The sequence below is a fragment of the Pezoporus occidentalis genome, unplaced genomic scaffold (genome assembly GCF_034315485.1).
Source record: "Pezoporus occidentalis ecotype Australia unplaced genomic scaffold, CSIRO_AGI_Poc_V1 ctg108, whole genome shotgun sequence".
NCBI lineage: Eukaryota > Metazoa > Chordata > Aves > Psittaciformes > Psittacidae > Pezoporus > Pezoporus occidentalis.
In genome coordinates this window covers 99,968-111,995 of record NW_026912865.1, presented here as the reverse complement: position 1 = coordinate 111,995, position 12,028 = coordinate 99,968, and the positions used below count along the sequence as shown (strand labels likewise).

Below are 12,028 nucleotides of genomic sequence, written 5' to 3'. Positions count from 1 at the left end.
GCCTTCATTAGGGTGAATTTTAATACTGAACATTAAAAAAAAAAGTCATACATAAAATACAATAAATATAATTTCAATTAAAAGAATGATCCCTTTACAAGGATGAGAAAATATGGTAGTTGAAAATAAATTACATCCTTAAAATTGTAACTTTTCTTCTTACAGGAGGTACATTTTATACAGCAGAGACAATTGAAAATGCCAGACCTCATTACTACAACTCCTGGGCACTGATACTTTATGCTACAGCATTATGGCTTACTAGCACAGGTTTCATCGTTGTTGATCCAGATGAAGGTGTTACTAATCTCTCTAGACCTGTCACCCCAACTACAATGTGTCAAGATTCTTCTACCAGGCCCTTGGTGAAATCTCCTGAGGATGTGAATACTGACAGATTTCATCTTATCTTGGGTTAGTGAGTGCAAAATCTGTCTAGATGCTGTAACCCAAAACGTAATTTTAATAGATAAAACAGTAGCAAATAAATATTTAATTATTCAAATTTAACTGCATCACTGAATATAGCATCTTTTAGAAAAATAACCAGTCAGAAGAATTTAAAGTCCTAGTAAGAAAACGGTAGTGTTTTCTCAAATGTGGTAGAAAAAATACTCGGTATGAGTGCACCGAGTTCTAAAAATGTGCTTTCTGCTCATAAATATGCAAGTTCAAGGGTGTCTTTTATCACAGTTGTGGCGCTACAGTTACAGAGTGTATGGTTTAGCGTCACTGAAGTAGTTTAGCATCACAGAGTAGTGTGTAAGTTGGAAGGGACTTTTGGAGGTCATCTTTTCCACACACTCCTGCTCAAGCCAGGCCACCTAAACACAGTTGCCCAGGACTGTGTTCAGGTGGCTTTTGAATATTTCCATGGATGGAGGCTTCGCAACCTCTCTGGGCAACCTGTGCTGGTGCTCAGTAACTCTTACAGTAAGTAAGTGTTTCTGTAAGTTCATCTAAAGCTCTGTTTAAGCATCTGCTACTGCAGAGGATTATCAGGCAGTTGAACACAGTCCCAGTTCTCTAAATATACACTATTAGGTATTTCTGGTTATATTTTTCTTTCTTTGGTCTCTCTTTTGTGTCCTTTCATAGTAACTTTTTTGGAATGGGTTTGTATCAACCAGATGCATATGGCTTCTTTTGCATCCCAGTCTTCCTGCACAAAGCCAGTTTTCCTTTGAACTCCATTGTTCACTCAGTTAAAAGTTGGACCTGTGATGCAAAAGGTGCTCATTTTCCCTGCTTCCTAAGCTAACGGATTAGTGCTTCAAATTTCATATACTTTGCCATAGACACCTGGCTGTTTATTCTGCTTCCAGACATACTGCACTTCTTCATTTTTACTTCCTAGGGAGAAACTGAAAGCAGTTCAAAGCATGGACATTTTCTGTTGCACAGCTCTTTAGTGTACACTGGTCAGTTGGCCAAGTCATTCCACATTTTTGAATTAGAGCTGTACAACTGGGGTAAGACTATGGATCACAGTTTACATGAAGTTTATCTCCAGTGTCATGAATTGTCATCTGAAGAGTCCTGAAAGCTGAGGAAAAAAATGGTTATTTTTATCTGCCCTAGGATTGGCAAGTTTAGGCTTCACATAATTTGTTTATTACTGGTGATCCAGTTGTGATAGCTGTATTCTTTAGTGCTATTATAAAATGGGAAGATAAAACCTCTGCGTTTGAGTTTGTGAACTACGATTACTTTCTCCATTATTTCCCTCTATTGCCTAAATTGGTGACTAAGCAAATATTCTGTGATACTTTCAATATTAATTGCCTACCTATTCATTGGACTTAGAGTTCAGTGTCTTACCTAGAAATTGCTCTGGATTTTTACTTATTTATGTTAATAGCCAGTTTGAATCATGTCTTCTACTGTGTAGAAGCTGAAGTTCTTTCATTGTTTTGAGGGAAATAGAGTTCTTGCTCCAAGATATTAGTAACAGGAGATGAATTCACTTAATATAAAATGCAAATGCTATTTCCGTATCTGCTAAAACCTACTGTTGGGTTACATAGCAATTGACAAAATTCCTTCAAAATTTCACACACATATGGGTTTTTTTCTTCTCATGCTTACAGGAATTAGTGTGGAATTTCTCTGCTCTCCTCGATCAGATGCAGCAATGGAGAACATTATTGCCTGCTTACGTGCCCTACATGCACTCTTTGATGTTCCATGGCCAAGGTCAAAAATAGGTGGTGATCAGGTAATGTCTCAATGGTCAAAACACCCCAAAATTAAGGCATAATTTTAGTTTGTACATTATCTGTACTATCTACTGTATATGCAGGAATCTTCAACACATAAGTAGTAGGTGAATTATATGCTTTACCAAAATCCAAAGCTGTAAAGGGAGAGAGCACAACATGGAACCTGGAAGAAGACAGTGAGGGGCAGTGAACTTGAGGACATTTCATCAGGAAGGAGTAATTAGATGAGTAGGATGAGAGACAGGTAAAGACAGAATTCCAGAAAAAAATGTTCTCTTTTTCCCTCTGTCAAGGGACAGTTTAATTAGATCTATTGTAAACATTAAAGATGATAAGAAAACTGCACAAAATCAGTGGTGTTAAACACCAACAATGAAAACAACCCCGCAAAAAACCCACACACAACACACCAATGATCCTAAAAGAAGTGCTAACTTCAAAATTCCTTTTTTTTTTTCCTTTAAGTTAAGCTTTGTACCATTCTGTGTGCCATGCAATTTCCTAACATGGCGAAAGTGATAAAGCTCATGGACATGCTGACTATGGTGCTCTCTCCAAGGAAGGAAATGCATATACTATAGCAGAGTTAGTGTAGTATCTCCACCTTTATGAGTTAAAAAGCCATAAGATAAAGATTACTTGGGGGTCTTTTTTAGTAGTTTTAAGTGCCTTATCTCTAATTATTGTGATTACTATTTTGTTGGGAAAATTGAGCAGGACTCCTGCTACTGGGAGCTAGGAGCTAGATATGGAAGAAAATGCTAGCTCCTGACGTTGTATCAATTATATTGTGTTCCTTACTGAGATTAATAAGAGTAATACTGTTAGCTTCAATGGGTATTAACAAGTTTCTTAAATATTTGCAATAAAATAGGAATATATTAAGCATTGTTCTTACTGTAGGAGTTGGGTGTAGAGCTGCTGAATGTTTTGCATCGACTGATACTGACCAGAGAATCACCTGATATTCAGCTTGCTGCCCTTGAAGTGGTTCAACTGATTCTTTTTGCAGCTCAGGAACATGTGAAGGAAAAGCGGAGAAGTGCAGAAGGTACAGTAATGTATGAGATGTTGAATACACATTATCAGGGTTAAACCAATTCTTTCTTGGAAAACTGCATTCTTGGAGGTGATATTCTAAGACACAACTTAATTTGAAGTGTGTCACAATTGGTGACTAATCCTGGTTTACTTAGGTCAGTCCAGGTGCCTGACATGAGAAATCGGAGTGGCATGATAGATAGCAGGTGGTTTTGGTGTTGAGTAGAGGGCATGAAGTGAGGAGGAAGACTGGAGAAACCGAAGTTGGGATAGTCTTGTGTGGTGTCAGGGAAGGAGAAGTCCTAGTGAAAACCTGGGATCACCTGCAGTAGAGTAAGGGAGAGACATGGCACACACAGCTGCTACAAGCCAGACTCCCCTATTTACTCTGATTGTAACTTCCTAAAGTAAAATACCATTCCATTTTGTAAAATAAGAAATCTGGGAGAAGAATCAAAACACTTATATCAGGTGACATCATATTGGCATGGTACCTCAGCACATTGTATGTCTGAATTATTGTATACACTTTTCTCTTTTGACAATCAGTGCGTAGTTTGCTTATTCAGAAGAACGGATGTTTGCCAGTAGAACTTTGAATACATATGCCTGCACATAGTTATGTATCAGGATTGTCACTTGGTGATGTAACAGTCTTAAGAAGTAAACTTTCTGGAAACAAGGTACAGCCTGCAGATTTCTGCTATATTTCTTTTTTGTTTTAGTTGATGATGGTGCTGCAGAAAAGGAAACATTACCAGAATTTGGAGAAGGCAAAGACACAGGAGGACTCATACCTGGGAAATCATTAGTCTTTGCAACACTGGAGTTGTGTGTTTGTATTCTTGTCAGACAGCTTCCCCAGCTCAACCCTAAATTAACTTGTAGCCCTGCAGTTCAATCTGGAAAACATCTGTTACTGTCAGAAGATGGAAGTAGACTGGTAGCAGCAGCATTAATTATTCTCTCTGATGTTCCTGCAATCTGCTCTCCTGAAGGTATGCTGTTTCATCACAAGATTAATGAAAGAATATTGGGTTATTATAAGCCCCCTTATTATTACCTAATTTTCTCAGCCAGATGAATCTGGCAGCAAGTTGTGTTGATTTGCTTGTGACAATTTCCTGTTTTAATTATTTTTTTGACTGTCAGATTACAAAACAAGTTACAAAACTGAAATAATTAAAGGAGTAGTTTTTCTCTTCCTCCCACACGTAGCAGTGCAATTAATAGATTCATTTTGTTCAGTGAAGTATATGAGAGCTACATGATTAGGTTCTTCTTGAATTGTCTATTCTGGAATTTATAATGCAGACATAAATTAAATTTAACAGGGAAATGTATCATGTTACCTTTCACTAAGAACCATCATTTGAGCATTAGGAAACCACTCTAAGGAATTAAGGTTGATTTTTTCAGATTAGTTGATTTTTTACCCATGATTCATTTTGGATTCACTCCAAAGTTCAAGATGGTTCCCCCCCTGCCACCCCTCAATATCATATTCATATGTATGATCTTTCAGTACTGGTACAGCCACACTTACAAACCATTTCTGCCCTACTCCTCTGTTCCCACCTTAGGTATCTGTGTTACACCTTAGGCAAATTTTTGCATAAACATGACTGCTACTGCTGAACCCAGGACAATTTACAAGCCCTGGAAATTTTTAAATTATTTCTTAATTTGTTCTCTGTTACAAGAGTCTTCTTCAGGGGATAGCATATTCCAAACGGAATAGTAGGCAGTTCTTGCTGCCACTGTAAGGTGATGATGTGATTTCTATCTGCAGCTCATTTATCAGTTCAAAGCAAAACAAACCTAGCATCACTTAAATTAAGGGCAGCTGTCTTGTATGAGAAATAATCTGTGATTTTTCTTTTTTCTCTGTAGTTCTTTTTGTCTTTAACTGTTCAGGTTATTCCACAAACTAACAGCTTGGGACCAGATGGGATGTTTACCCTAGAGAACTTAACATTTAAGTCAGGTGACTAAAATGAGGATAAGCTTGCTTACACAGTCAGTTGAATAAGGAAGCATCTCCAAAAGTCAACTCATATAATCAAAGAGAGCTCCAAATGGAACTGCATCTTCTTTTTTTTCCCCTTTGATAGGTAACTGAAGTTAGAGTCCTGTGAGACCATGTCTCTTACTTCAGGCACCTGTATATGCATATGTATGTATGTATGCATAATAAAATTTTCAAATAAATTATGCTTGTGAACTGCATTTCTTACAGAATTCCAGCAGTCAGTTTTCAGAGACTTGGCTGTTAAAAAACAGAAGGTAGATGTCCTCAGGTTCAGAAAGTATTTATGTGTATGTCAGAGACCCTCATTATTCAACAGGTCTCTCACAAACAAAAGCATATTAAAACCTTTTAAAAAGAAGGTTTGCTAATTAGGCAAGGACATAGGCACATGAAGCCATATCTCAACTCTGTGCTTTGATGAACTGGAACTTAAGATAGTAGTTACACGTAAGTATGCAGATTTCTAGATTGTCTCAAATTCATGTAGAGTTCTGTACTACTGTTAGATTCAAAGACATAAGAATATGCAAAACTGCTATGCCAAGCTACTCCAGTGATTTTTTTATATAGTCTCTTATTCTGACAGATTGACTTTCAGATTCCCAGGGAGAGATGATCTGTTCAGTATGCTGTGGGACAATCTGCTCCTCTCCTTAGGTCTCCTCTTTTCCAAAAAAGTTTTTTATCATAATGCTAGGATTATTTTTAGCACATTTTTAGTCTGATCCTCTTCTTATTAATCTGACTAAATTGTTGACTGTAGTGATTTCCTGGAGCAGTGGCAACCTTAGCTAAATACACATTGTGCAGGAGAAGTATTTCCTGTTACCAGTTTTGAAATTACCTCCTGTTAATTTCCTTCGCTGTACTGTCTTGCAAATACAAGATGCTCATAATTTTTTTTCTCCTATACAGTGCTTTATATGCTTCCATAGCTTCTCCTCTTCTGCTCCTCAGTGATTCTGATCTTTCTGTTGTTTTCTCTGAACATAATTCTACACTTCATATAATAAAATCATTAAGGAAGATACACAATGCTAATTTAAAAGGGGAGAAGATTTAACTTCATTTATGCAATCTGGCTCCCTGTTTGTAAGTCACATAGTTCATATCTTCAGATTACCAGGGCCTCCATTCACATAGGTGATTAAAAATTATATATCATAAATACAAAAGACATTCCAAGAAAACTTTTTTTTTTTTTAATGTGAAAGGTACCTGAAGTTCTTAGACTTATGTGAAATTATTTTGCTTTGTTTTGCAGGAAGCATTTCAGTTCTTCCTACTATCTTGTACCTAATCATAGGAGTACTTAAAGAAACTGCTGTGAAATTGCAAGATGGCCAGTTACCTTTGACCGTTGCTGCATCTCTACAAGCTCTTAAAGGACTCTTGTCTTCTCCAATGGCTCGAGCAGAGAAGAGTCGCACTGCTTGGACTGATCTTCTACGTAGTGCTTTGGTCACAGTGCTTGACTGTTGGGATCGAGGTAAGCACAAATTTGAGGTTTCTGTGTTTAAAAATGAGACAAAAAGAAAGTTTGGGTGAAAGGTCGTTTGATTTTATTTAAATTAAATGCATGCACTCCTTAAAAAAAGACTAATATCTTAGTCACAGGAGAATTAGTTGGCTGCCAAATACTGTTGAAACTATAGTGCAATCTTTTCCTTATAGTTCATATAAGAAATCATCATCTGTAAGGGTATAAATGTGGGTTTGCAGGCTTACCCCTGTATTATGTAGTGCGACAATGTAGCTATGAGCTAGGATGGAATAAGCAGGAGTTATGGCTTCAGCACACAGTTGAGCACAAATGACAACTCGACTGCATGCAGATTCTCCACAAAGAGCTAGTGTCTGTATTGAAGCAAAGGGTATTCAGACAGTGGTTCGAGAAAAAGTGTTTTCATCATAAAGTTACTTTTCTGCATGCTGCTTCTTCAACTGCCCAAGTTTTTAGTATTTTTATTATTTCTTATGTTTAATCTCCAAGTTGTAACTTGTCAGAATTGTTGTTTAAAATGTTGGGGTTTTAAGATACAGCAAATGAATTACATGTTCTTCATGCAAATTTTATATTCTCAGAATAGGCTGTACCCTAATATGTCGTACATGCGCTTCAAAGATATCTGTTGTACTTTATACAAAGGAACAATGGAATAGGAGTATGCTGTTATTTCTAAATATGCATATAACTACCCTTGAATTCTGCTTTTGGCATTGGCTTTTATTACAGTAAAAGTCCATATCGGCGCATCAGAGTATGCTAAAGAAACATACGCATTGATATTTCTATTCCACCTCTTTGTAACACTTGAATTCATAGAATTGCTTTTTAATGCAAATCTAACGGACTGCTTACTTTATTGCTAGTAGATGGGCTTCTCCAAGAATGTGATGAAGTTAGCCTGCTTACTGCTATTACTGTATTCATTATGTCTACCAGTCCAGAAGTTACTACCGTTGAGTGCCTTCAAAAGCATTGTATTGAGAAGTTTAAAATAACACTTGACTCAAAAGATCCTCTTGTAAGTACTGGGGAAGTTACAAGAAATGTAAATGAATTTTAGGTTTATTTTACGTTCAGTTGTTTCACTTGTCCTGTGTGTTGATTCCAGTTAAGTCTGCCCTACCTATATCTGTTGTATTATTTTAAAATACAGTTGGAACATGCCCAGCAGTGTGTTTCATAATTTTTTTCATTCTGTAAGCAGTCCTGTATTCTTATAGAGGTTGTTGTGTTTTTTTTTTTAGTGCATCAGACTCAGAACTTTATACATAGATAAATACATGACACAGTTGTGTAGTTTTCAGGCACCTTTTATTTGTTTAGTTTGTCTTTGACATACAGGTATTATCTTTTGCACAGGAAATCCCTCAGCTGTGGGTCTTTGAGAGCTGGAGCTCCTGCCCTACCTAACTTTTACTGTCCCAGAAGCATTAGCTCCTGGCCACTGCTGGAGGCAGCGTATTGAACTGATTAATGCTTTGTTCTGACCTAGTGTAAATATTTTTAAATAGTTGCTTTAGATTGTACTGCCATAGTTCTTCTATTACCATTCTTCATCTTAAAAAATGAAGTATCAGAAGGGGAAAAAAATCCACCTGTTATCATTGCAAATACAAGTGGCTTTTGTAGGAGTTGGGACTTTCTCACTCTGAAAGTTCAGTTCTGAAAATAACATGCATTAGATTCATGTCTGACTGTGAGAATTCACTGGTTTACTTGTATCAAACTGGTTTACTTGTATCTTCTCTATATGTATTCATGTAGTAACAAAAAGTTTAAACAAAGTCACTTTTACTTGAGAAATAGCTGTAGGAAAATGCTTGTTTATATATTAATATATATCTAGTATTATAAATGTTGGTTTCCATAGATAGGAAACCACAAATGCCAAATATGACTGCAAGAAAATGGTAGTATGCATTTGCAAATTTTATCCAAGCATATAGGTATCTGAGCCTTTCAGAAATTATGTAGGAACTTTGTATTTCAGTCCTATTGACTTCCAGTAATATGCAAGCTAATGCACCACTTGAGGCATTGTAGAATTGTGCCTACAGTTTGGCAGAGGTAACGCTTACATTTAAAGCACCTATTTTCAGTCAGCTGTATTTTTGTGAAAGGAGTCTATTTTCAAAATGGTACTGAGACATGATCTTCACACAAAAATCATGTTTTTTCCTTAACTCAGAGCTGTAAGAAGATGTAGGGCGCAGTGGGAAGAAACAGGAAGCATGATCTAGTTTCTCTTAATAATTTGACTACAAGTTACAATGCTCCTATAAAGTATTATGAATTAGCAGCTTACAACCTGGTGAATTTTCAAGCTGAGGCATATTTTCCTCCCTCCCTAAAACTTTACCTGACAAGTTGTGAGTTTTAAAACACTCTGACATGCATTTTTAAATACAACACTTTGTAAGTGCAAATTTGATTTTTCCCTTCAGGTACAGTGTAAGTGCTACCAGCTGCTGCACTCCATCTTTCAGCACCCAAACAAGACTGTGTCATATCCTTATATTCATTCTTTATCACCATCCATTGTGAGAAAACTGCAGGAAACAGAAAAAGCAAAACCTGAAAATGCTGCTGAACTTCAGGTCATTCAGGAAGGAATAAAGGTGGTTACAGCTCTTACAGCCACTGCTGAGGAAGAGCACCGTAAGTTACTTCCATTACTAGTATCCAAAACATTAGAGATGCTCAAAGTTGCCACAAGTAACAAATTAAAACTAAACAACCACTAGGAATCCAGTCCTGAACACTTAATTGCTAACAAAATTGCTAACAGGAATGTTGGTTCCTTTTACTGTACAATTCAAATAACTGTTTGCAATTTTGTAGTTTATGTTAAATGTTAACTCAGAGAAAAAGAACAGTTAGAATTTGAAGCTGTTTTTAAAAACTATATGTTTAAGTTGTATTTTCAATGTTTGTAGGTGCTCATTTGGTGGCCGGTCTTCTTCCCATCCTTATTTCCTTTCTTTTGGATGAAAATGCCCTGGTTTCTGCTACAAACTCGGCAAAAAGTCTGCATGAGTTTGCTTTGCAAAATCTGATGCAGATTGGTCCACAGTACTCATTGGTTTTTAAAAAACTAATGGCTGCTTCTCCAACTATGAAAGCGAGGCTTGAGTCAGCTGTAAAAGGCAATCAAGAAAGCATCAAAGCGAAGACTGCTAAACATGCAAAGAATCCTGGGAAAAGTTCGAGCATTCAGCTAAAGACCAATTTTCTTTAAAGTCTTATATTGTCAGTTTATGCACTTTGGTATCAACAGCAAAAAATGTCTTTTAATTTCTAATCAGAGTAGGATCAGTATGAGTTGATCTCATATTGCAGTTTGCACTGAAGTATTACAGAGTTTTTAAGAGAAAGCGTATCTCTATGACTTTCTTATTAGTTAATGTAAGACTTATTAAACATCTCTAAAAACTATGAATAAATCTATCAGAGGTCATCTAATCTGCATTTTTGGATTATTTTAGACTAAAATGCCAGAAATGCACATGCCTATATTAAAAACTATAGTGAACTTTACCATAGATGTATTTAGGAGCAGCCCACACATAGCCAGTAAGTAAAATGAATTTTGTTTTAAATGTTTGTCAAAAATAAGTTACCCTGGTTGGGTTTTAAGTCTAACTGGGACTTAAATTTACTTGCAGGTTGTAATCTATCCTAATTACTAATTTAACACACTGCATCATTAAGTAAACAGATCAAATATCCACATAAGCCTTACAATAGATTACTGTTGATCTCAAAAAAAAAGAAATCAACTCAATAAAGGTAATACTGATAGCTTTAATCCTAATAACTTCTTGAGCTGGCTGAGATTTAACGAATGCTGTTAAATACAGCTCTACAATGCTTCTTCACTGAGGACTCTGTAGAGCTTTACACAGTGGGACTACTATGCATATGTAAGTATTTGCAGGCTTGGTGCCTTGCTGCTTGACATAGTCTCACTTTTCAGGATGTATACTGGTGTTAAATTTGTATTAGGCTAGCCAGGCAATTGAATACATATTTTGTCCAGGATAGGACAGCAATTTTAATATACTGTGCCTCAATTCAGACATCTGCTCTATCTGGATGTATGTTTCCCGATCTTTAAATGATCGGATATATATATACATGTAACTCACCTAAACTTACGTATCTCTGCAATGAGAGATGGACATATTTGAAGTCAGCTTGTCTTGTGTCAAATGAAGTGCAACAAACTCATAATAAGGAGTATTTAATCAACATTTTTATCAAGGAACATATTTTAATATAGAAAAATTAGTATCAAAATTGCAATGGCTGCAAAGTATTTTCGACATATAGTGTGATGAATTCTTTCTTAATACCCATATTATCTAAACAAAACACTGACAAACTGAAGATAGTAGTTCCTTCTTGAATCTAATTACTTCAAAAGAAAGAAAAATTAAAAAATAAGATTCACAGAACTGAGAAACACACTGTGACTCAGGAAAAGCGTGATGTACTGTATTTTATTATAAGTTTTGTATATAAATATTATTGTAAATTGTACAGAATTAACCATTTGACCAAAGTCTAACAATTTGTTTTTCTAATTTACATAAATAAATAAAGCTAATTTTCTTCACTTAAGATTTGTCTTACTCATTTTACCCAATAGCAGGAGCTTGGAGGACTTCTGTAACAGAAGGAAAATGTTTTTATGCTGCCACAAGGAAACTAGTAAGAGATGTTTGAATTGGATGCACCAAGGTTTGTGACTTGACATTGCAGGTCTTCCTCTGTTCTGTGTAGCACAATAAGTAAGTAAGTAGGAGCAGGGAGAGAGACTTGATGTGTGTAAAGACCTGTTCAGTGCCAAACGCTGAAATGTGTGAACTATGGAAAGCTGGTTGAGATACCTGCCATGTTTCCCTGGAGAACCAGAGTTCTTTGTTCCACCTCTTCATTGCAGTTGAATCTGTAGTTGTTGGCTCTGTTGAAAGGAAGTTACATTAAAACAACGTGCTGTAAACTGCAGAATTAGTCAAAACTGTGCAAAAGCATCACACAATTGGGATGTAGTAGTGTTTAATTGGATACAAGTCTGTAGCACTGCAGCTGAATAAGCAGTATGTCTTATACAGTTGTTTAGGCTAGAGTAAATTTGAAATTGATCTGGTATGTTCCAAGGTGCAGGAGTCACCTTCAGGCTGAGAGAGAGAAACCTCAGCCCAGTGATGCATGTATCAC

General features: G+C 36.2%; 1 protein-coding gene across 8 annotated transcripts in view; it reads left to right on the top strand.

The window, feature by feature from the left end:
• HEATR5A (HEAT repeat containing 5A) overlaps positions 1-11,428 on the top strand; it is a 56,401-nt gene extending 44,973 nt beyond the window's left edge. For 5 of the 8 annotated variants that reach the window (XM_062622916.1, XM_062622902.1, XM_062622953.1 and 2 more), the window contains 8 exons: positions 166-414; positions 2,091-2,218; positions 3,126-3,273; positions 3,989-4,261; positions 6,560-6,784; positions 7,669-7,823; positions 9,250-9,463; positions 9,742-11,428. In XM_062622916.1, the coding sequence (XP_062478900.1) occupies positions 166-414; positions 2,091-2,218; positions 3,126-3,273; positions 3,989-4,261; positions 6,560-6,784; positions 7,669-7,823; positions 9,250-9,463; positions 9,742-10,043 (1,694 nt within the window). In that variant the 3' untranslated portion in view covers positions 10,044-11,428. The remainder of the gene's footprint in view (positions 1-165; positions 415-2,090; positions 2,219-3,125; positions 3,274-3,988; positions 4,262-6,559; positions 6,785-7,668; positions 7,824-9,249; positions 9,464-9,741) is intronic. The other 3 variants (XM_062622963.1, XM_062622908.1, XM_062622925.1) reach the window with 2 other exon arrangements.
• The last annotated feature ends 600 nt before the right edge of the window (positions 11,429-12,028 follow it).